The sequence below is a fragment of the Ascidia mentula genome, chromosome 8 (genome assembly GCF_947561715.1).
Source record: "Ascidia mentula chromosome 8, kaAscMent1.1, whole genome shotgun sequence".
Lineage (NCBI taxonomy): Eukaryota > Metazoa > Chordata > Ascidiacea > Phlebobranchia > Ascidiidae > Ascidia > Ascidia mentula.
In genome coordinates, this window is record NC_138573.1 from 4,268,251 (window position 1) to 4,290,776 (window position 22,526).

Below are 22,526 nucleotides of genomic sequence, written 5' to 3' on the forward strand. Positions count from 1 at the left end.
GATGTGGAATTTATTTTATTCGCGCCGTCCGAAACGGTGTGAAGTACGGTAGGGATTTACAGTAGAACCAACAGGTAAGTTCAACTTGATACAAGCTGTGTAAGATATGCGTAAAATGCGAATAAATAGTACTGCAAACACAAAACGAAGAATAGACTTTCGCGTCCCAAAAACACGACGAAGAAAAATCCTTTCTACAGGTCCTGCAACGGACTGAACATAGAAATAAAACGAAAACCTGAGACACAGGAAACTAAATGGAAAAATTGGGCGTGCTTGGCGTAGCTTGTGAACGATAAAAATGGAAAAGTTTGAGGATATAGGTAATAAATAACAAAATGTCGATGGACTTATTTTCGCATATAACGATAAACCACCAAACAGTCAATGGGTTGGAATAAAATGCGGGAAAACTGTCGAATGGCACTTCTAATGCTTGCACAAGAAGAGCACACCTTTCCGCCGGAGCTTTATGTTTATCTGCCGAAAGGGGGTGGGGAGTTTTGTTAAAGGGTATATGTCCATGTGAATGAAAATATACCTAAGACGTAAATCGAATAACACTGCGACGAAGGCCACAGTATACGAATTTTTGTTTCACAAAAAAAAACTTGCAGTTGTTAAAACATGTATAAACCCACATATAAGTTTCACAGCTGTTATCTTGGTTTGAAATCTAAACGTCGTCCTACCCAAGTGGTGTCAAGCGACGAAATCAGGCGAAAACGTTTTACAAACGGACGATAAAACTCCTGCAAAGCGAAACGTGAAGCTGTGGATAGCTTAGGTTGTACGATGGTGTCGTTTAAAAGTGTTCGCGTGACACCCTTGGCCTCTGACAGACACCAATTATACGTGTGATTGTACTTTATGCAGTAAAATCCCTTGTCTTGGTCGTACACGAAGTCTTCAGGCCCCACCTCGACTTTGAGGCCAAGCTCGCGCTGGGCCTTTAGCATTTCTTCGGCAGGATTGACCAACAGTCGATCGCCGTCAACTATAACGAAGTCTTTGCGAGGGAAGAGCTCGTACCTGGAGCGAAAAACATAAATTTTGTTTACAATATGGTTTAGTGTAGTAACGGCACACATCCAAATAATGCGGATAAAACTACTTTGGATTTTCGGTTTGGCTTCCGCAGCATTTTTTCCATGTCCGTCATAACGCCCATCTTTTATACTTTCAAATTGGGAAAATGTCAGCAGAAAATAAATGCCAGAAACACCATTGCGAGCAGGTATTTTGTTTTGGTTTGCCGAAAAAAATTTTTAAAAGTGTTTTTCACTACAAACCATGCACCCTTACCAGTTTTCGAGGAAATAGGAGTAAATTCCACGTGTGATAAATCGCAGCTCAATCATGGAGTCTAGAGTTGGCATTTTCTGGTAGAACGCGTCCACGTCGTCGTGTGGTGGCGCTGCGCGGTCGATAACTTGCATAGCATATCGCACATAGTCGTCAAAACTGTCAAACTCACTCACCTGTGCGCAAATACCAAGTTACAGCTACCTGGCAAAGCATTAAAGTTTCCAGACAAAGTTATCAGACACTCTTATGATCCCGTGGTTACAATAAACCTTCGGCCTTTAAACTCAGCTTCACAAAGGAAATAAAATTTATTTCGCGTGTACAGGCGAACCATAAATTATTCCTTACGCTTGGAGACGGTACCTTTGTATAAGAACTGTAATTTCGGAAATCAAGAACCTTGATTCGGTCCGAACATAACATTTACTAAAAATTAAGAACATAATTCACGGCTTTGTAAATCTTTAGGACAAACAACATAGCCCACATAGTTGATGTGAAAATCATTTGCAATTTTGCATTGAGAATGAATGTAGACACAACCGAAACGTTTGCAAATGAATTCACATCAGCTGTATGGGCTATTTTGTCTGTCCTAAAGATTTAAAAGTACAACAGTGGGCAGTTACACTCATTATATTCTTTTTTCGGCCTCGGTTGGCAAAAACCCACCACATCCGTCTTGTATCCAGTGTTCCGTTTAGCTTTGGCGAAGTCAGAATACGCTCGTTGTACCGGATCACATACCACCAACACAAATTTTGGGGTAGGAAGATTTTCTTTGGCGTAGGTTTCTTTTATACGCTCGGGAACGCCTTTGGTGACGATGTACTTCGGCGTTTTTTCGAAAGTGACGTCGGTAATTTTGGTCCAAGGCATCAGGCTCCTGCATTGACATTCCCAAGTGTAAGGACAACAAATCAGTTTGTCCACCAAGAAATCAAGCAAGTTGTGGTCGTATCAAAGTCACACCTTCCCGTATTCACGAAATAGGCCAATGCTACATTATTTGTCCTTTTGTCCGGGGCAACTTTCGGTTAAGTTTCACAAGCAATTAATCAAATTTTACCCAAATACTATTGAATTCAACAGACATCGTACAAAAGGCCACTGGTTCTTATGAAAGATAGTTGTAAACGACATTCGCTTTGTGGATACAGACGCACTCACTTTGATCTCACCCTTTAATCCAAGCCGCCCAAATGGAGTCCAATTGGTTTTGTAAACACGTATCGCTCGCATGTTACAACTTATCCCTTTCGTGCGCCGAGTTTGGACACAAGAATTTGCCAAGCATGAGTGAATAACAATCGTAGAGGTCTCGCATTCCACTTACGTTACATGTTCATCTTTTACAGCGATAAGAATTAGCGTCATATCGGATACAGTGTTGTTTCGCAGAACGCCTTTGAATTGGCCGCGAAACTGTTTTCTCAGCCGCGCGATATGATTCACAAAAGCCATCGGGAAGTATCATCCGTGCCTTAGAAGGACTCGACAATGCCCAATACTAGATAGCCAAAATCAAGGAATGTATTGACATTTCTGATGTGTTAGACCATCAGCTGTGCCTTGCAAGAAAAAAATATGGTTGTTTTGGGAATATTAAGGTATTGTTTTAAAAAATTAAAACGACACGGAGTGCCCAATGGGTGTTTTATCACAATTGCCGCCTACGACCCTACAATAACTATTGCACATACCACTGAACTATTGCATAGCGTCGGAAGTTCAAGACTTTGTGAAATTTCAAATATTTGAAACGATTTTCTGTTGAGGGAAATTGAAAGTGCAAAATCTATTTCATCCCATCAAAATCCATATAAAAGAATGAGTTTACTCAGTATATGGAACCTTGTTTGCGTGTGCACCGATGCGCATATAAGTTTAACGCTTCATTGAGCAGCCAATTAGTCGGTTGTTTAGTTTTCTAACTCACGATCATTTTCATCCTAAACTAATCTGATATACTTCTGCGTAATCTGATAGTATTTGCAAATGAAGTCACTTGTGATAGTTTTATAAACCCTAACACGTTTATCTCACAAGGTCCTTGTTATATGTATTGTTTGCTCAGAAACTTGTGTATTATTTGACTAAATCACAATTTCAATCTCCTTTGTGTAGTTACCGTTGTATATTATTCATTTTCTCTACGTTAATATCAGCCATATATTGCACGTTATGTGTTTACCTACGGCCATATAGGATGTGGTAAAATCGCAATTTTGCAACCAGCAGGTTGTGGGCGGCGGGGTGCCTTACAGGAATTTTATCAGCGAACATGTTGGCTCTGAGTCTGTTCGAATACGATAAAGAATACTGAACAAACTTCATTTATATGTCAAACAGAAATTTACGCGTTCACGACACATTTATGAGCAACAGTAACTCACTAGCCAAGTCTAGTCTGTGCAACGTAGTTTTATTTGACGAATAACGTCGCTGAGTTAAAACGATGGGTGCTGGGTTTGTAAGAAATTAGGGTCGGCTTACTTGTAATATTCCACGCCATGTTCGTACGAGTCATCGAAGAAGTGTGGTTCGCAGTAAGCCACTTGAACCCTGCTGTGAAACCTCAGAAAGTGTCTGAACGCCCCCGTCCCACACTTCTTACTTCCAATCCCGATAATCTATTGGAAGACAAGACGATGCACAACATGAAGACGGAGAGTCCATTTATTACCGGAATGTATTTTATCGCACAGTAAACAAGAACATCACGCACATTAATCTTTGCTTTGACTGAATAATTCCTATTTCTTACCTTTACATACATATAACAAAATAGAATTTTAATATACTTAAACTAGGACCACTATATATAGCACATCTGACAACATAGGGTTAGTAGCAGATCTGGTTTCATATAAGGGATGAAGCCGCGTTTGGTTAAACAAACAAGAAGTCCGCCAAGCCAACGAGAGCAGCTGTCTACCGTTTGAAGAGAACCGTATATTCTATGGAACATAAGGACACGCCATGGTACTGAGTATTTCTTGTCGCGCGGCCTTTGTTTTTTCAAAAACGCACTGCGCCCGCTTTGGATGTTCAAGCGATAGAACATATCGAATGCCTCGCAAGCGTTAAGGTTGTGGTTCTTGACTAGCGCGTTATGCGTGTGGAATTTTGCCACATGCTTCGTATGAGGTGTAATTAAATTGAACGGTGATGCGTCGTTTAAGTATTTTCGGCATGTTGCAGTTGCGCTTGCAAAATACGAAACCAAATCATGCGCGGGACTTGCTTTGAACCCAGATTAAGTTTGTTTAACGTCTACCACAGACAACGTTTATTTTTTTCTCCTGTTTGGGTTAATTGAATTTTATTGATTAAATTGAATGCATGCTACCAATTGCATTTTTATATGTCAACTATGCCGACATTCTAGAGTGCTAGTAGATAGTCAGCAAGACGACTTTTGCCATACATGTTACGATAAACACTGCTAATAGCTCAACACAATGTATGTGGAACGGACATTGCCAAAAAATGCAATGTATTGCATGCTGCGCCCAACCCAACTATTTCCGCGATTAAACTGTGCAGATTGCAAACGGTTGATATCTCTGCATTTCGGAAAAACAAATCTTAATATTTTGGAACACTAATGGAATTTGGGTGTACCTGAGGCAGGCGCTTGCGAAAACCTTCTGATTTATTTTGCATCATCAGGTCCGTCATTCTAAGGCAGCCCTGAAAACATACAACGTTTTAATCATGGTTTTCAGAAAACAAACAGGCACAATCATGTAACTACACGTAATTATAGCATCAGGTAGCGATCAGGAGCTGGTGACACCGAGACTTGTTTGCGGAACGGCATAGCGCTTGTTTGTTAGCAGTAGCAATATGAAACTCGCGGTTTCGTAACTTCTCCGTTTATCGCAACGCTGGAATGCGATATAACATCCCCGCATATAGCATATTTAGGATCCCACTAAATGACGCAATCCATTTACGTTTACAGGCACCACCATAAATAACACTTACTATACACGGTATTATGTATGATTTCTATCCAAAATGTTTTGGGCTGTGATTTCGTTGGTTTCGCATATTTAAGCGCTTGAGCACCACGACAGAGAAAAAATTAAACCCTCGTTACATGATCGGCCAGTGTTTTCTCAAGAGGTCGTTGTTCTGTTGGATGTGAGTATACCAACAAATCGTACAAGGGATGCGACTTGTTTGTCCTTTTCGCCATCGTAAACACATGAATGACCGTTTTTCAACACAAACATAAAGGAAACCAAAATTCTGACTAAACTATGCCAACAGAAAGTGGCTAGCTTCTGCCAAAAAGCAGTGCTTGTAACCCCAAAGGTCATAGACAGCTTTAAATTATGTTGCTATCAAAAGACTTTGGTATGATTAATTATTTACGAAGCCTTTTTCCACAAACGCTTGAACCGAATTCGTGGCGGCAAATCTGTTTCCTGTACCTAAAGTTTAGCAAATTTTGAAATGTGTTACCTAAAACAATGGCACTTATTTACACAAGATATAACAAACCAACGTCATTTGCATAGTCTCAGCAACTTACATTGACAGCTGATGTCCTGATGTTACCCATAGAGGTAAACGAAGAACGTTGCGTGGCGTAGTATGACACCGTGATAAACGCGGCAAGACCAGCAACGATTGCAAATGTAGTTTTTCTTCGCATATTCTCCTTTTCTTGGTTGACTTGGAGCATGGAAATCGAAAAGATGAACAATGGCGTTTCATACGCGATTGTTTCGTCACAGCTTATACCATGATTCTTCTAACGACAATGCGCACATTAAAAATCGGCAATCGCTGCAGCAACAGCTGAAGAATAAGACCAGATACTTAAAATACGTTTCTTTTTCACATTGTTAAGTGGACGATCTGCCATTAACGCTTCCTTAGCGGAAACAGCGCGTTTCCACACTTGCCCAACTGTCAGGCTGCAACAATATTCCCTGAAGCATCGCGACGCGCTGCAATCGAGAGGGATAATTTTATTTTCGGCCTCTTGTTCCCTTGGTTGCTAATTTAAATGATACTCGACTCGGGCAATCCAAGCCAATCAGTAGGTTCTTGCATAGCTTTTAAACTATCTAGCCTTACCAAAGAATACGAAAATTCAACCAACGCTTGACAATAAATGGTTATTGTTCTCATTGTTATTGGTTTGCGTTGCATAATATTGAATACACAAAGAAATATAACAAACTGAACAAAAAGGCGAGTGAACATTTAAAGCTCAACCACGTCAGTTGTCAGGTTAAGTTTTCAAAGCAAGTGCGTTTGACATTTACAATCGCTGGCGCGTGAACTTAACACCAATTAGTTTCAGTGGAATCAACATTATTCACATTGTTAAACTGGGAATGTTAAAAATCCACGTGCCGAGACTATTGTGCTGAAACTGCTTGTCCTTGATTGAAATTGCCTTTGTTGTACCTGATATAGACCGTCTGACAATAAAGGCTATCACCCACATTCTGTCAGAAGTCAACATTTTGTTATTATTCGAGTGTTGCTGGCTTTACTAAGCAAATAATGCGACATAAACGATTGAAATCAAACAATTCAGCCTAGCAATTTCTTGATCAGTCGTCATTGCTTGTATCTGAATATCATTGCTGTGTTCTGACACTCAACACCTACATTATACACGTCGCCCAGCAGGCACGCCGTCGTCATTGCTTGTATCTGAATATCATTGCTGTGTTCTGACATTCAACACCTACATTATACACGACGCCCAGCAGGCACGCCGACGCTGTCTGTTTGATAAAGGAGAACCAGCATTCATCAGAACCACGAGTCCAGTCAAGCGCGGCTAAATATACTTTTTTCTTGTTGGCTTCTTTTATCCGAAAAACAGTTGCGAAATTTCTTTATTTAGCTTATCTGTCAGTTAGCATGTATAAAATATATCTCGCAATCTAACTCTGAGAAACTACATTTATCTACAATTTCAAATTTCCGGGATTTCACTATGTTTATTTTTTGTGGCTGCCATTAGGCATGATGCAATGCCTATTTGCTGCTCTTCTGGCCATAAAACAGCGATGACCGCATCGCAACCAACGTTTCACCTGCAATTCCACGAATTTAAGCTGGTAAAATGAAGTTGACCGCAGGCATATTAGATGTCTTTTATATATACATGCTTGGTTCATGGAATTTCTGCAAATAGGCCGCGCCAAATGGGAGTATAGACAGCAATTGTACCGGTATCCGGTTTTTGGTATGTATTGGATATCTACCTGAGCAATTTTTGCCCAAGTCATGTGAATTCCGCGCTTTATCGTGAAACGTTCACAACACGATTTGTTCAAAATCGTAAAAACCGAGTATCTGGAATCGCAAACAATCGCCCCCTAAGATAGGCAAGAAACGCATGGTATACTCAGTAGTACCACCTAGCGGTTGCGCTGGAAATACAACAAAAGCACATATAAAATGGTCCAGTAACAACAACATGGGCACTATAAGAACGCTGACTCATGTACAGTTCGAATGATTGTTATTGCCCCAAAAAGCAAAAAAAATGTTAATATGAACCAAGTTTACTCCAAACCTGATAGTGATCACGAGTTCCCGCAAATTATTATTTTTTGGGCTTAAACAGCTTCCCTCGGGCAAACTGCGTCATAGTTCTAATCCAAAAGAAAAGCAAGCCATATAAAATAAACAGTTGTCAATTGTTAGCAATTATAAACCCGCGTTAGTGGTGTGGAGAGTGAAACAATTTCAATTGTCCATATAGCTGAAAGATACTTTTACGCGTGGCCAGGGCCATTTTATATATAGGCAACGAACGTCACAAGGGCACTTCCAGGCCTATTGGCTGTAAGCCAAATTTGCCAATGCCCTTGTTGTCTGTCAAAATATCAGAAAAATAACACAAAAAGGCTGCCTCCGCTCCAATTCAAGCAAAGCAGGAATATGACATAAGAATCATTTAATAATCTCTTTCAAACGGGGCGTATGCACTAATTTTCAGGGAAACTTATCTCAGACACGTATCGTATGCAAGACTTAATAATACCGAATGTTGGCTATAGATGACGTATACAATTGATGACGTTTTGAAATCGTTTTGATTCGATTAACACGTCGGATTCCGGCCCTCTAATATCTACGCACAAAGCGTGCCTGGATCGAATTGCAATTGTCCTGGTTCGGTAAGCGAGAAACAATGGACTCCAGCATTGTTTGCTAAACAGGTGACTTGCTTTCAACGCGAATTTGTGAAACACTCGGCGTCGACTCCCCAGCTTCAATATTTAATCACCGTGGGGCGTTCGTTTCGACAACCGCAGGCAAGTTGTGTATACCGAGCGGCCGATAATTGATACCTCTGTCGCCTCACTTAATGATTTCGATGTGATGTGTGGAACATGTTGTGCATTAAGCTGCCGTCTGTGGTGATAGAGAAAAATGAAATGAGTAAAAAAGGTTAATCGTAATTTTGGCAACCTTAATGTTGATAAGGATAACTTAGATCGGCAATAAAATATCTGTATTTAAACGAACAACTCCTGGCCAGTGTTGGTTGAGGCAGTTGCGCGGTTTGTATACAGTAAATGTGGCGACATTTGAAACAAATATATTTTAGTGCTTCTGTATTGGTAGCGAAGAGACGAAGAATAAACAAAACAACAGAATACTCGAAATTGGTAAAACCAAAGCTCTTAATTTAGTCATATATAAAAATTGGTTTGCGTATTTGCTGAACACTTTAATCCACTCAAATACAGAAGTGGGGACGCTGTTAGATAATTACCATAGCGACTTTGAATAGGTTTTCTCGGTAACCAGTTGAGACTTGAGCAAAGGAATTGGTCTTGTTTTAGATCTGAGGAAAGGACATTATGTTTTTCCACACATAGTTGCAGTATATGTGTTTTTCAGGTTGAAGTTCTGTCTATTTTTAGTAACGTAAAAGCCAAATGTTAAAAGTACAAATATAAGTGAAAGTAACCACTAGGTTACAGGGTTACTTTCGTCATTCTATTTTTTTTTCTGGTGCTTTATTTCTCTCATCCGTAATTATTATTAATCCATTCTAATACGTCTTATCATGATTTCATTAAATAGCGCAAACAGATTTTTTTTCAATTCAGTTATGGTATGCATGTTTGATCAGTATAAATTTGTGAAGTGCTGTTGGCCTCTTGTCTCTGAAACTACGTAACCATGGCCCGGTCAGGGCCGGTAGGGGGCGCAGCCACATTAAGCTCATTTCGAGTTCAAAAAGCTTTCAGCATCAACTTCCGCGAGAACAAGCGCCTCTTCGCTGAAATCAAGCTTATTGAAAATGAACACATTCGAAACATTCGCCAAGTGAAACAAGAGATCAAGGAGACTCGGATTTGGTTGGACAACATTAGGGAAAGCACCGGCGAGAGTCAGCATGGCATCCGACCCGATACCGACCAGGATCAGAGGCGGAAAAATCGAAGAAAAAGAGCAAAATCACGAGGAAAAGCGGCCATGGTCGAACCGGGAAAGGTTTGTTGAGTCATAGAATACGCTTTTAATATTTTTTAACCACATGATCAAGCAAATTAATGATCAACCACAAAGGGAGCTTGTTAACACTGAATAAATGAATCCATACTCAACAAAGAGTTTTTCGCGTTAAGTACTGTTTTGTGCATAACTCTTATGCTAACAAAATTCGATATTGCTTGATGCGTTAATTTCTTCAACGTTTCTACCACTGTGGTCAGGATGTCCCAGAAATTGTGGTGCAGAGTGAAAGTAGCGACGACGAGAGCGACACAAACACAAGGCATTCCGACAAGGAAGCTAAAGTCAGGTTTGCTGGCGAGCGCACAAGAGTCACCGGGTAAACTTTATTCACATAAATTTTCCTTTTAACCGCAAAAAAAACAACGTATTTGGATGTTCCAGTCAATCGTCGGTTCGCCCTTGGACGGAATTGAAGAAGACATCGGGCGAGGAGGTGGAGAAAAAGAGACAGCAAATATCCGAAGCTAGAAAGGATCTGAAGAGCGAACCAGCAATCAGCAAACCACAGCAGCAGTAAGGAAGTGGTTTACGAAGGTTTATCTGTACTGCATTTTTTCAAGTTGGCATAAAAATATCGTTTATAAAAACAATGCCTGTTAACCATTAAATTTAACCTTCGGAAGACTCAACACATCGATGAAATTATTAAAAGTAATAATAATTTTATTTATATCATTTTTTAAAGAATTTTTGCAACAGGTTTTACATGTTGTTTTAAAGGGGCGCGCCTCCTAAGCAGACCGAAGTCCCAGCGGGGCAGGCCGAAGATGACGAAGACAGTAGTGGTATGGATGACGTATTTGCCTTCAGTATATAGCGTAAAATTATACACCATGCTGAATATGTCAACAGAGACTAAAAAATATCAAGTGAAAGATATACCGTTACAGATTTCGGATCATTTCAACATTGCGGTTTATAAATATAATCCGATATGCCATGTTTGCGATCACTAATGCTTTCCTTTACTAAAAAAGTGTCTAAAACTCTGTAGACAAACGCCGACAGCGGGTCCATAGCGCCGCTAGTGGGCGCAGCAGCCTCGCATCTCTGACAACCTACCAGCGACGACGAAAACTTCAGTCAATGGTGGTAAAGAAGCGAAACCCCCTCGACATAAAGAAGGAAATGAACGTGAAAGACTGCAATCGCGTTAACCTCAAAGTTCAAAATTACCTGTCGAGTCTGAACGAACGAATGCAGATTACACTTTCTGACATGAGTTTGTGGGGCGTGGATTTAGAGCGGCACGACACGCCGTTTGCCCAGGACGTAAACGTCTCTGTTTAATAAATTCGTTTGTTTATTTAAATGAGAATTTAGTCATATCTTCGCCGACTAACGCCACGATTTTCATAATTTATTTAGGAATAAATTTTTGGTAATTCAGGTTTTGAAATTTTCCTTGTTTGCCGCAAATTTTACATCGAAATTGCGCTGCAAAGCCTCAACGCCGACGTACCACAACTGTTTTTACTGTCACCAGAATCGTGTAGTTCATTTTTTAGAATTGCATGTTTTATAGAAACTTGTTTGATTTGTTTTTATTTTGTGTCGTTTATTGTGGGATACTCGTATCGTTTTGTTAGTTTTTGCTCAATAGTTTGTTGTGATTTCGTGTTTTCGTGCCAACGAGTTACATTTATTTAACACGCTGCCGCTAGACGGCGCGTTTAAGCTGTATTTCTTCAAACGCCTTTTATTGAAAGGGCGTAAAGTGAAAGTTTTCAAATCTTGTAATTTTGTTTCGATATTGTCACAACGGGGACGGATCTGCACAAACCGTTTTCGTATTTCATGTTATATTTTTACAGTATGGAAGGGTTTAAAACAACAAATTTCGTGCGTGTGCGTTTAGGCTTATATGTTTCTGGAGCTTAGCGGCTACTTCTACTAAGCAAGTGTGGTCTCTGAATAGTGAGGCAATATTTGTACAGAAGAGTCCTGTTGTGATAACATGCAGTTGGTGCACAGGCACACGACCACTTCATGTAGAGTCAACCAACCGAACTATGAGAGTGGTGAGCGATTGCTGACGTACATGTAACGACAAAAAAAATTGAGCAATGGTCTGTGGAGCCATGTTTGATTTGTTGTAACGCTTTGTTAATCTGAATGGCTTTTTTTGCTAAACGTCGCACCTTATTTTCAGCGCTTTTGTTAAAACAGCGCGACAACTTGAACATACAGCAGTAGCCTACGACTGATTTTGAATCGTCAATAATAAATATACTTAGGCCTACTACTGAAATATTAAACCGTTTAATTCCTGATTATTTTAACTGTTGAGAGTTTGATTTCTTGGAATTGCCTGTATAGTCTATATGGCTGACAGAGACTCAGTAACGGATTACTACAAAATATGATAAGAAATCCTAAGTCTGTTTCAAGTTTTTATGACAAATATTATTTTTTTCAACTGTTGGTTGAGAAAAACAGACAAAAAAAGAGAAAAAGTAGTGTGCTTTGGCTGAAATAAAAGCGCCAAACGTTTTTGATAGCTGTGTGCAAGAGGTGTGCATGTGTCATTTTTGGAACCCTGCGGCCTGTGCTAAGTGGTGGGAGGCAAGCAGTTTCGAAACATGTGACTTACACCAGACAAATTGAACTGGAATTTGTGTAAATTCATTTTTCAGCGCTGTTTGGCAGCAGAAGTAACGCTGACTAAAATTACGATGTATTATTGACATTTTTCAATGATGTAACTTCGCGCTGACGCATGTGACGTCATCGATACTGCGCTGGCGGACGTTGCTGCGTGTGAGTCACGATTAAAAGTGCACGAGGAAGTGGCGACACCAGTCAGCTTGAGTTTAGGTCACACGGAAGAAGATCGCGCATTTGAGTATTATATAGGCCCTACTTTTAACTATCTAAAGCGGAGTCAAGTAGTGCCTTATTTTTTCGTGGCAAACAATTTGTTTGGTTATTCTTCAGCTGATAGCTATATTTTGAAGTATTTTGTTTCTAACGATAGCATCGATGGTTTTGAGACGCCACATAAAGCAATTAAAATCCGTTTTGAATCCCAGGCCAGTTACGTTTTTGAACTGGTTATGTGCGATTATGATCGTTTTACTGGCTGTCCCAAACGGCCGATACTGATCAGCGGCTGTAGCAAACATTAACAACTGTCATAACAATTGTTTAAATACAACTGTAGGATGAGTATTCTGCGTACCGTAAACTGACTAAACAGACAGGTTTTTGATGAAAACGAATGCACCAAGACAATATGATTTGGTAGTTATGAAATTGCCTACTAAATATCATAAAATTGTGAGTTTATATCAAGTTCCTTTAAAACCAATGCTTATATTTCCGCATTGACATTACCCGATACTCGCCAGGGTCGCTGTGGAGCTGTGAGCATTGTCGTGATAGGAGGACAACTAATCTTAATGTTCATTGTTACTTGCCGAGCCGTGTCATTATTGGCTTCAGGAGCATCCAGTCAATATAGTTACAGAATCTTACGAAAGTCTTTTCGGAAATGAAATTAAAAGTAGTCGCCAAAGCCTTTATCATAAATATTAGTCATCTGTTCAGTTCAATTAATTACGACAATAATCATAAAGAAGTGAAATGTGTTTGGATTCAGGCAATTTTGTGCTATTTTCTGAAAACTGGTTATAGTTTGGCGCCATAAGCGGTCAAGGGATCAAGAATTTTTGAGTACGTTTGGTTGACCGCAATAACCAATGTTGCTTCACAATCTTGGTGGATTGCGTTTATGTTTACGTGTAGTTAATTTGTAACGTTAATAGATACAACATAAAGGGTGTACTGGGTATTTCAAACAGATGAAAAGCACTTTTTTGCAAATGGCCAGTTGCTCACAGCTTTACCAAAAACTTTCACAGAGTCAATTTGAGTCTACAGTTTTGGAGTTAAGAAAGATTGAAAGACAGATTTCTTTGCAGATGTTAATTGATATATATGTGTTTCATCAGTTTTCATGGGTTGTTTTTTGAATGGCACAATCTACCCAGTTAACTAAATGTGTTTCACTGAATATATCTAAACCAGAAGTTCTCAACCTTTTGCTGTTTGAGCCAAATTTACAACAACAAGTATGTAAGAAACTGTTGTAACGAACGCCAGACATGATTTGCAAAGATCTATTCGTGGTTATGACTTCGCACCATCAATGGGTCTAACGCCACCATGTTGCTGAAGGTTGGCTGGAAATACATTGGTTTATCGCATGTGTTATTCAATAAAACTGAAATTGTCAAGGATTGTAAGCACCAGGCACCAAAAACTAAAAAGATTTCCCCAAAAGGCATTTACTGCTGTGCTACGTCCTTTATTGAAAAATTCCTATTTAAACCAATGCATTTTCAACCAATCTTTACCTGCAGCATTGTGATGTCAGACCCCTTGATGAAATAAAGTCAGAACCGTGAATTCAGTTAAACCTTTTTTGTGAATTGACTTTTGTCCAAATTGCACATTGGCCCTGCACTTAGAAAGGCTCTGCAGCTTCTCAAAAAATTTATTTTTTATTTAGCAAACAAACTAAAAACCAGTCATTCCAAATTGAAGCCAAGCCAATGATTTAACATACGAAAAACATCAGTTTGTTTGCACAAAAGCCAATTAACATTTGCCGAAAAAAATTGTCTGTGCAAATTCAAAACTTTCCAATCTGGATTAAACGTACATTGACATATATTATATTCTGCCCAAACTGGAATTCTAGTGAAATAAATGAAAATTTTAAAATCAAGAACATAAACATTTCTTCTGATTAACATGCAATTTTGAAAAAACTAACTCTATTGTTGGTATGTATAAATATATATATTCATGGTGTTTTTGGAAATGCACAGTGCCAGTTTACAATGGTGTTAAATTTTGTAGATTGATGATTGATGAAAGTTTGTTATAAATGTAATTGAATTAAACAGTAAATTTTTGAATGAATAAAACTTTAATAAGCAATTGAACTGGTGTCCAACATGTAATTTGTATATAGTGATATGTTTGTTCCTCTTTGTGGCATAACAACCACGCACAGGCATATTTGTCATGAACATAAAAGATTGGCTTGCAAAAAATTCATGCGACCAACATTGTGAAAAGTTGTTTTTATCAGTTTGAATGCTAGACTGTTTACTATGTGTCCATATTCCACAGCTTGTTCACTTAACAGAAACGGCAAAGTTTGGAATTTGAAGTTAAGTTTCTGTATGTGACACTGGGTGCGACTGATATGCCATAATATTTAGAATATTTGGCTGATTAGGTTGAATTGCTTTTATCAGTTGAGGGTAAACACCAGTGGCTTTTGACTAAACACAGTAGAGCTGTCTTCACTAATAAAATTGGAAAAAATATTTTTGTTGATCCTCTGTTTTTTAGTCTTTGCTGGACAATACTCTGAAAAGCTATGTCTTAGTGTGGATATAAAAATTATAATTTTGATTTTTGTCTGCCTAAAAACATTTATTAAAACTGAAGGTAAGTTTTGAGTATTGATAGCCAGTAAATATTATTATATATGTTGATTTCAATGACAGATGGCTAGCAGCAACAGGACACCCTGTATTTTTGCTTCAAGTTTGCTTCTGATTGTTTTTTCGCACATCACGGTGGGTGCTATATGTATTGTGTACATTTTTGTGCACATGCATTGCAAGCAAAGCACATAACTATAGTTTGTTTATAAGCCTAGTGTATTTAAGCTTATCTGCACTAAGCAGTGATTATTTTGCTAAATGATTATTTACTTAGTATTTTTTGAAAGTGGTGCATAAAGAAAGTTGGTATCTTGTATTCTTTTGATCTATAATGATTTATTTTCATGTTATCTTGTCACAAACATGTATATTATATATTTGCTTATTCACATGCTTGCTTCTGTTAAGACACTACTTACATCAGACTTAACATTCTTAGAGTTGTTCAGACTCAAAAGTCAAGTCACTATTGTTTTTAATTTCAGCTTGCAGAAATTCTTATGCCAGTTAATTTGGCAGTAGATTCAGCAGAAGAAACACAGTTTATCATCAGTTGGACAAATGATACACAGAGCACTTATCTTTATCATGTCAGTTTGGGAACCACTCCAAATGATAATAGTTCTGGTGCACCAACAGCTACCAATCCTCAGGTAAAACAAATAACTCATTTATCATTTTAGTGCAAAATTTTTGAGAAAGCATCCCTTGTTTTATATTCTCTTTTATTATAAGTCGTATTACTGGTATTCATGTTAATTTAAAGCACTTTTTTTATAAAAAATATGAAAAACTTTGGTTTCTTACTTGTTTTATGATTATAAATGCTGTGAGCTTACTTTCCATCTCTTCTGGGGGGTGTGCTAAGGCAAACCATAATATATTTGCCAGATGTCATAAAAATTTTCAGTTTTGTACCCATTATTCATTAGAAATGAAAGTTTGTTTTCTTTGAATCGTCAGTTGTCTCTATGGCTAACAGAGACTCAGTACCAGATTAGCACAAAATATTTTAAATAATCCTGAGTCGTCTGACTCAATCCCAAGTATTATACTATCAAAAGTCAATTCACAGTAAGGGTGTTCGGAAACCAAATAAAACAGCATCAATAACAATCACAGGCTTTGAGTATTTACAAATTAAGCCATCTAATTTGTTTGAACAACTTTTCATCCTGTTTTTTTGTAACAATTCACATACTAGAAGTGTTATTTCAGTTTGCATTATTGCATCTCAACATCCTTTGGTGTTGCATGTTAATTGTAAGTGGTGATTGTTTCTTTATATTTCTTACACAAATAGATTCAGATGTAACTTAAGTTTATAGTTTAATTGTACATGTGCCTCAGACCATCACATATACAACAGCCCCAAAGGTGCCTCTAGAGCCAAACAATGTGTATGCTGTAACTCTGTTTGCTGTAAACGCATCCCACGCTGGTGATATAAGTCTCCCAGCCAGTGTCAATGCTACAACAGGTATGCTACGAAAATCAGAGCAATAGAGGCTATACCATTTTTGGTTACTATTGTTAATTGTATTTCTCAGAAACTGAGGTTTAAAGGTTAAAATTATCTTTAGAAACCAGGTGGTAATGTGTAATTAGCCTGCAAACAGGAGGTTGTAAAACTTCAGCAGATTTAACTTTAAATCTTGTAAAAAAGTTTTATCTTCCAACTAATTATTGTTTCTTTTAAATTAAGTTCAATTTTTTGTACTTTAATTTCATTTGTTAAATCTATTATCACTGGGACAAACCACATATTGACACAGGATCACAAGACAAACTGACTGTGATTTAGCAAAAAATATGCCAAAAGTTTTGAGGCTAACAGTTTAGTTACTGTTAATAGCATAGAAAAGAAAAATAACTTTATCTACAAAAATATGTTGAATTTTCTGTTTTTGTGTAGTAGATCAATTTAGTAATGCTCTACCATTATTCCCAGTTAATAATATATTTAAATATTTAAAAAAAAATGTTTTTGCAGTGTCAGGTGTTCCAATTATTAACAGTTCCAGCAGCAAAAACAACAGCATTGTTATACGTTGGAACTTACCAAATGGCAGTGCTGATATACAGTTCTATGAGGTTACATGGGATCCAGCTAACGATGCTGGCAATACTACGGTTAAAGTAAGTGGACAATTGGAAACAATGATAAATCAACTGCAACCAGGAATCGCATACACTGTAAATGTGTCAGCAACCAATGCAGGGGGAAAATCTGCTGAAAGCAGCTCATCTATTTTTACAGGTATCAATGTTTGGTTTTGTTAATCAACCATACAGCTGAAACATTTATGACTTTGAAAGGTTTGCTAGTTATAAATGTACATACAATTATTTTTGTAAAACTGCTTGACAGTTTGTGTTTGTAACAGCTAATGCATACTGTATGAAATAAAATATATATATACAAAAGCTTTTTTGGAAGCCTTAGTTCTTCTACTTCAGGTGCCCGGATTTAGTTTCAGCCTTTTGTGTCACTCAACCAACAATGTAACACAACTACTGCAGACCTATAAGTTATCCTGCATTATATTAAGCATCCTAATCAAACTATATGAAGTTACAATAAGCTAATTTCATTTTTTTTTATCAAACCGTCTGTTTTTAGGTTATTACAAAGCTGACCATAATTTGTGTTTAGTCCCAGGCAAACCTACAGGTCTAATAGTTGTTGCTGATTCTGCAACTCCAACAACTAGTCTTAATGTAAGTTGGAGTTCTTCAGCACCAACACACTATGTGAAATGGACACCAAATGATGGGGAAGAAACTGTTACTGGTCATGTCACAACCACAAAGATTGAAAATCTAACACCAGGGCAAACTTACACTGTGACTGTAACTGCAGGCAACGATGGTGGTAACAGCTCTGCAGTCAGTAAAATAGCAACAACAAGTATGTTAGACAAATAATTTTTTAGATATATTTACATGCATACAGAAACGTTTTCAGTGTATGTAGTTATTTTATTAGGATACTTTTTGACTGTTTTTTCCATAGATCCCAATCAGCCAAACAATGTAATGCTCAGTCAAACTAAGTACAACACACAGCTGAATGTCAGCTGGCAGTTTGGTGGTTTCACAGATTGGTTTTTGCTCAGAGCCTATGTAAAAAGTTCTGTAACCAAAACTGTGAACACCACCATGTCCAGCATAGTGGTTGATGATCTTGTTCCCGGGCAGAAATACTATTTTACAGTTACTGCATACAGCAATAATTTACCTAGTAAAGAATCAAAACGTTCTGAATCTAAACGTACCAGTAAGTAGTCCTGCAGGTGGTAAGGTCATTTTTGGTGGTGGCTGTTTGTTTGGTAGATGGTTGCTTGACTGCTGGTTTTATTGGTGTCAGTAGTATACTGCTTTTTCTTTGCAGAGAGTTTTTCAAGTTTTGGGTCAATGTCATGAGGAATTGAATCTACAATACATATACTATTTTCGGAATGGGCATATTTTTTTGATTAGCTATGCTAAAACTAGGTGCACAGCAACAAAAAATTAAAATTAGACAAGAATAGTGAAAACTGTGGTTTTATTCAATTGTTTTCTTGGTATTTTTTTAATCTGATATTAAAAACAGATTTAAGGTTTTCTCACAAAGTATGACTGCAAAAACAAAGTGGAAGCATTTGTGTCAGATAAAATATACAGCCATATGTGTTTTTTGTCTGTTTTGTGTATTAGTGGTTAAATTCCCCACTGATTTGTTATTGTTTATATACTTTCCCTGTCAGCTTGTCTTTGAGATGGGGTTGGAGGGGGTGAGTGGCAGGATGTGTCAATTGTTTGACTATTTTTGTCAGAATCTTTATTTATGGTAATTTTAGTTGCATGTAGAATTTTTTTTTTTTTTACTTTAACAAAAATAATGCAATAATGAAATGAAACTTATTTTGTTTAAGTAAAATTTAGCTTATTTAATTGTAATTGTTACACACATATCCCACAACCGACAACTGCCGTTGCAGACATGCTCAAAGTGTTAACAAAACAACAAAATTATGGTGCCTTTATTTCTATGTATCAAATTAAAAAAAAAAATTTGTGACATAAAAATAAAGGCACCATAATTTTGTTGCTGCCAATTTGTAATGCTTTTTTCACCTATTTTTACTGCGAAATTGGTTGAAGAAATTGTGGAGTTACATGCTACACTTATTTAGTAGTACTAGGTTGGTTCTGCGCCTTCACCTACAACATGTGGGTTTTTTTGCAGAACCCCCAACACCATCACAAGTGAAATTGCTCCAATCAACAACTAAACCAACAAAATGTTTAAATGTATCTTGGAAAATGAAAACTAGCAATTTTGTTTTTGATAAAATTGTCATAGTTTTACTTGCTGAAAACCGTAATATCACATATCAAAAACTTACTGCCGAACTGAACTACAATGAAGAAGTTTGTGGTTTAACTCCTGGAAAAATATATACTGTAAAAGTTATTGCAGTTAGTGAAGAGATAAAATCTACTTCAAATAAATCAAACCCACAAAGAACAGGTATATTGGTTTATGTCAACAAGTGTGCTTCCAGTTTTTGTCTGATTTTCAGTAAATTACTATTTCATACAAATAGTAATTGTAATTGAAAATTTTAAAGCTTTGTGTGAAATGGAATCTCCTTTTCTGTGTAAAATTGTTTATTTCCAGTTCAATTTGTCTCTAGAAACATGGGCAAATTTTGGGAAAAAACATAGCAAGGCATGCTTACTCACTTCTCTATGTCCTAATTTTTGTCATGTTTCAAGTTTGTTACTTTTATGCTTATTGATTACATACAGTGTAAAGAAACACTCCATGGAGTTGCTTTTTATGAACTAATTCCCATTCCTAAAAGACTCCTAAAACTACTTATAATATTGTTGAGAACATTGTGAGTTGGAAACTTTTAGTGGAAATGCGTTTTTGTGCGTGGGTATTGGTTTCCCAGTTTCTGTAATAAGCTCTCTGGATTAAAGAACTGTTAACTTTGTCCGTTTTACTTTTGTATCTGTTTCAAAAAAGAGAAACTTTGAAGCAACTTTCACCTCTGCTTGTTTTTGCAAAATTTCTCCAGTATGCTTTGAGGACATTGTGCAGTTTTAATTTGATGTTGTTTTTGTAGATCCTCCAAAACCAGTAAACGTCATTTTATCTCAATCATTTAATGATCCCACACAGAAGTTGAATATATTGTGGAACATGACAAACATTAACTTTGTTGTTGATCAGTTTCTCATCAAAGGGTCAAACCTACCCACCAGCCCAATTGTTGTAAAAGTATCTTCTGGATCTCCTCAAAAAACATATTATCAGTTCTTGTGTAATTTCTAATTAATGAAGTGGTTACAGTTTTACCACTTTCATTATCATGTGTTGTACAGAGTCTTAATTTGGTCCAGTTTTGAAAAGACTGTCTCTTCTCACTTGAATAGTATTTTCTTGTCATTGTATTTGAATCCAGAAACAAATTCTGCTGCTTCTGAGATGCCTATTTGGGTTTCTTGTTTCCTTATGTGATGTGTTTCTTTGTTTATTGGATAGAAATAGTTTATTAATTAGAAGCCACAGTTTAGCAAAAAAAATTTACACTTTTGAAGTTCGTGAGAATGAAGTTTGTTTTGCTCTTGTGTAAGCTGCATACAGATGGCCACTGTTTCGACCTATAAGGTGTCATCAGTGTAGCTGGTGTGACAATCAGACGACTTTGCTGACCAAACGGCCAAGCAAAGACTTCCACTTTGTGGTGACTATACAATTACCGTCATCCGTTGGGCACCAAACTAGGTGCAACCTTACGGAGAAAACAAGGTGGAAACACTATGGCCAAGCAAAGCTCAACCAATAGTGTCATCAGGCCCCGTGTCACAATAATTGTCAGAATCTTTATTTATGGTAATTTTGGATGCTTGTAGAGAATTTTTTTTTTACTTCAAAAACACATATCCCACAACCGACAACTACTGTTGCAGAGATGCTCAAAATGTTAACCAACTTCTTTGCAAAGAAAATGTTTGAGACACAAAAATAAAGGCATCATAATTTTGTTGCTGCCAATTTGTAATGCTTTTTTTTTTACTTATTTTTACTACAAAATTGGAGGAAGAAATTGAAGAGTTACATGCTACACTTATATAGTAGTGCTAGATTGGTTCCGCGCCTTCACCTGCAACATATAGTTTTTTTTGCAGAACCCCCAACACCATCACAAGTGAAATTGCGCCAATCAACAACTAAACCAACAAAACGTTTAAATGTATACTGGGAAATGAAAACTAGCAATTTTGTTTTTGATGAATTTGTCATAGTTTTACTTGCTGAAAACCGTACTTGCAAGTATAAAAAACCTAATGCCAAACTGAAGTACACAAAAAAAATTAATGGTTTAACTCCTGGAAAGATGTATACTGTAAAAGTCATTTCAGTTAGTGGGGGAGTAGAGTCTACTGCAAAAAAATCAAACCAACAAAGAACAGGTATATTGGTATATGCCACAACAAGTCTGAAGTCGTTTTTTTTCTGATTTTTAGCAAATTACTATTTTATGCAAATAGTAATTATAATTAAAACTGTCTAAGCTTTGTGTGAAATGGAATCTCCTTCTCTGTGTAAAATTTTTTATTTCCAGTTCAATTTGTCTCTTGAAACATGGACAAACTTTGGAGAAAAAGCATAGCAAGACATGCTTATCACTTTTTTATGTTCTTTGTTTCAACACTTTTGTGCTTATTGATTACATACAGTGTAAAGAAACACTCCATGGAATTGCTTTTCAACATTCTCATTTCAATTTCCAGGGCTGTAGTATTGCTAACAGTTTTAATGATTTTTGTAGATCCTCCAATGCCAACAAACATCATTTTATCTCGATCATTTATTGATCCCACACAGAAGTTGAATATATCGTGGAACATGACAAACATTAAATTTGTTGTTGATCAGTTTCTCATCGAAGGGTCCAACCTACCCACCAGTCCAATTGTTGTAAATGTATCTTCTGGATCTCCTCAAAACACATATTATCATGTCTTGTCCAATTTAACTCCTGGTAAAGAGTATAATGTGACAGTTACAGCTAGCAGTGGTGGTGTAAGTGGTGGCCCATCAATGCCTTCTGGTCCGAAAAGAACAGGTATAGTAAAAAAGCAATTATGAGTTAGTATTGAATATTTAAGGGATTTGAGGCTGTGATGTCTGTATTTCCCAAAAGCTGAGAAAGCCTGAGAGTTCTTATG

The 22,526-nt window shown here is 37.3% G+C and overlaps 3 protein-coding genes across 31 annotated transcripts in view; 2 read left to right on the forward strand and 1 right to left on the reverse strand.

Annotated features, from left to right (window-relative positions):
* Nucleotides 1–49: 49 nt before the first annotated feature.
* LOC145911322 (heparan sulfate glucosamine 3-O-sulfotransferase 6-like) lies at nt 50–6,119 on the reverse strand. 2 transcript variants are annotated; one of them, XM_082998631.1, is made up of 6 exons: nt 5,855–6,119; nt 4,936–5,004; nt 3,805–3,941; nt 1,981–2,194; nt 1,306–1,481; nt 50–1,032 (listed from the first exon to the last, which is right to left on the reverse strand). In XM_082998631.1, exons 1-6 carry the CDS (start codon nt 6,005–6,007, stop codon nt 660–662), a joined length of 1,122 nt encoding a protein of 373 aa, XP_082854757.1. In that variant the 5' UTR covers nt 6,008–6,119; the 3' UTR covers nt 50–659. The 2 variants fall into 2 exon arrangements, with proteins under 2 accessions (XP_082854757.1, XP_082854758.1); XM_082998632.1 differs by lacking the exon at nt 4,936–5,004.
* A 3,289-nt stretch (nt 6,120–9,408) lies between these two features.
* On the forward strand, nt 9,409–11,636 carry LOC145911607 (uncharacterized). The gene is made up of 5 exons (XM_082999003.1): nt 9,409–9,804; nt 10,026–10,144; nt 10,210–10,341; nt 10,549–10,613; nt 10,823–11,636. The coding sequence occupies exons 1-5, from the start codon at nt 9,490–9,492 to the stop codon at nt 11,116–11,118; spliced, it is 927 nt and encodes a 308-aa protein (XP_082855129.1). The 5' UTR covers nt 9,409–9,489; the 3' UTR covers nt 11,119–11,636.
* A 3,557-nt stretch (nt 11,637–15,193) lies between these two features.
* The window catches only part of LOC145911470 (receptor-type tyrosine-protein phosphatase H-like), a 41,117-nt gene continuing 33,784 nt past the window's right edge, over nt 15,194–22,526 (forward strand). For 27 of the 28 annotated variants that reach the window (XM_082998809.1, XM_082998807.1, XM_082998815.1 and 24 more), the window contains exons 1-6: nt 15,194–15,294; nt 15,354–15,425; nt 15,779–15,946; nt 16,644–16,773; nt 17,287–17,553; nt 17,950–18,204. In XM_082998809.1, the coding sequence (XP_082854935.1) occupies nt 15,354–15,425; nt 15,779–15,946; nt 16,644–16,773; nt 17,287–17,553; nt 17,950–18,204 (892 nt within the window). In that variant the 5' untranslated portion in view covers nt 15,194–15,294. Of the gene's footprint in view, nt 15,295–15,353; nt 15,426–15,778; nt 15,947–16,643; nt 16,774–17,286; nt 17,554–17,949; nt 18,205–21,489; nt 21,768–22,126; nt 22,424–22,526 lie in introns of those variants that run through there. The other variant, XM_082998818.1, reaches the window with a different exon arrangement.

Coding starts and splice junctions, on each gene's coding strand:
- LOC145911322 (XM_082998631.1), bottom strand. CDS start 6,007: ATGCTCCAAGTCAACCAAGAAAAGGAGAATATGCGAAGAAAAACTACA. Junction 5,005..5,854: donor TCAGGACATCAGCTGTCAAT/GTAAGTTGCTGA, acceptor GTATGTTTTCAG/GGCTGCCTTAGAATGACGGA. Junction 3,942..4,935: donor TTCGCAAGCGCCTGCCTCAG/GTACACCCAAAT, acceptor GTCTTCCAATAG/ATTATCGGGATTGGAAGTAA.
- LOC145911607 (XM_082999003.1), top strand. CDS start 9,490: ATGGCCCGGTCAGGGCCGGTAGGGGGCGCAGCCACATTAAGCTCATTT. Junction 10,145..10,209: donor GAGCGCACAAGAGTCACCGG/GTAAACTTTATT, acceptor TGGATGTTCCAG/TCAATCGTCGGTTCGCCCTT. Junction 10,342..10,548: donor ATCAGCAAACCACAGCAGCA/GTAAGGAAGTGG, acceptor GTTGTTTTAAAG/GGGCGCGCCTCCTAAGCAGA.